The sequence below is a fragment of the Acanthisitta chloris genome, unplaced genomic scaffold (genome assembly GCF_000695815.1).
Source record: "Acanthisitta chloris isolate BGI_N310 unplaced genomic scaffold, ASM69581v1 scaffold18602, whole genome shotgun sequence".
Taxonomy (NCBI): domain Eukaryota; kingdom Metazoa; phylum Chordata; class Aves; order Passeriformes; family Acanthisittidae; genus Acanthisitta; species Acanthisitta chloris.
Window position 1 is genome coordinate 16,993 of NW_008660104.1, and position 642 is coordinate 17,634.

The 642-nt window shown below is 54.8% G+C and overlaps 1 protein-coding gene across 1 annotated transcript in view; it reads left to right on the top strand.

Annotated features, from left to right (window-relative positions):
* The window catches only part of PIP4K2B (phosphatidylinositol-5-phosphate 4-kinase, type II, beta), a 10,425-nt gene that overhangs the window by 7,795 nt on the left and 1,988 nt on the right, over window positions 1-642 (top strand). The window contains exon 7 of the mRNA XM_009069699.1: window positions 155-413. Coding sequence (XP_009067947.1) covers window positions 155-413 — 259 coding nt within the window. The remainder of the gene's footprint in view (window positions 1-154; window positions 414-642) is intronic.

The window sequence follows — 642 nt, forward strand, 5'->3', positions numbered from 1 at the left end:
AGTGGCTATATGAGCTGGTGTGTAGATTCTCTGGAGGCTCATAAGGGTTTAGCTCTCACCACAGCCACTTCTTAGGGAGATCCCAGCAGGGTAAGACTGAAGCTTCCTGATCCCACCTGAATTCTGTTGTTCTCACTCATCTCCCCTCTCCCAGTTTTTAGCTCAGCTGAAGATCATGGATTACAGCTTGCTGGTTGGCATCCACGATGTGGACCGAGCGGAGCAGGAGGAGATGGAAGTGGAGGATAGAGCAGAGGATGAGGAGTGTGAGAACGATGGGCTGGGAGGGAATCCCATGTCATCTTTTGGCACACCCCCGGACAGCCCCGGCAACCTCCTCAACTACCCACGCTTCTTCGGGCCCGGAGAGTTTGACCCCTCTGTCGACGTCTACGCCATGAAGAGCCACGAAAGTGAGTGCTGGGGAGAGGGAAAGGAGCTGGGGAGGGCACAGGAGGTGGCCTGGCCTCCTCAGAAGAGTGGGAGGACTCTGCTCCAGCCTCACCTTGCACACTGTGAGCAATTTTGGGCACCACAGTGGAAGATTGTAAGTTATTAGTGTCCAAAGGAGGCAGTGAAGGTGGTGAAGGGCCTTGAGGGGCCATACAAGGAGCAGCTGAGGTTATTTGGTGTGTTCAGCCT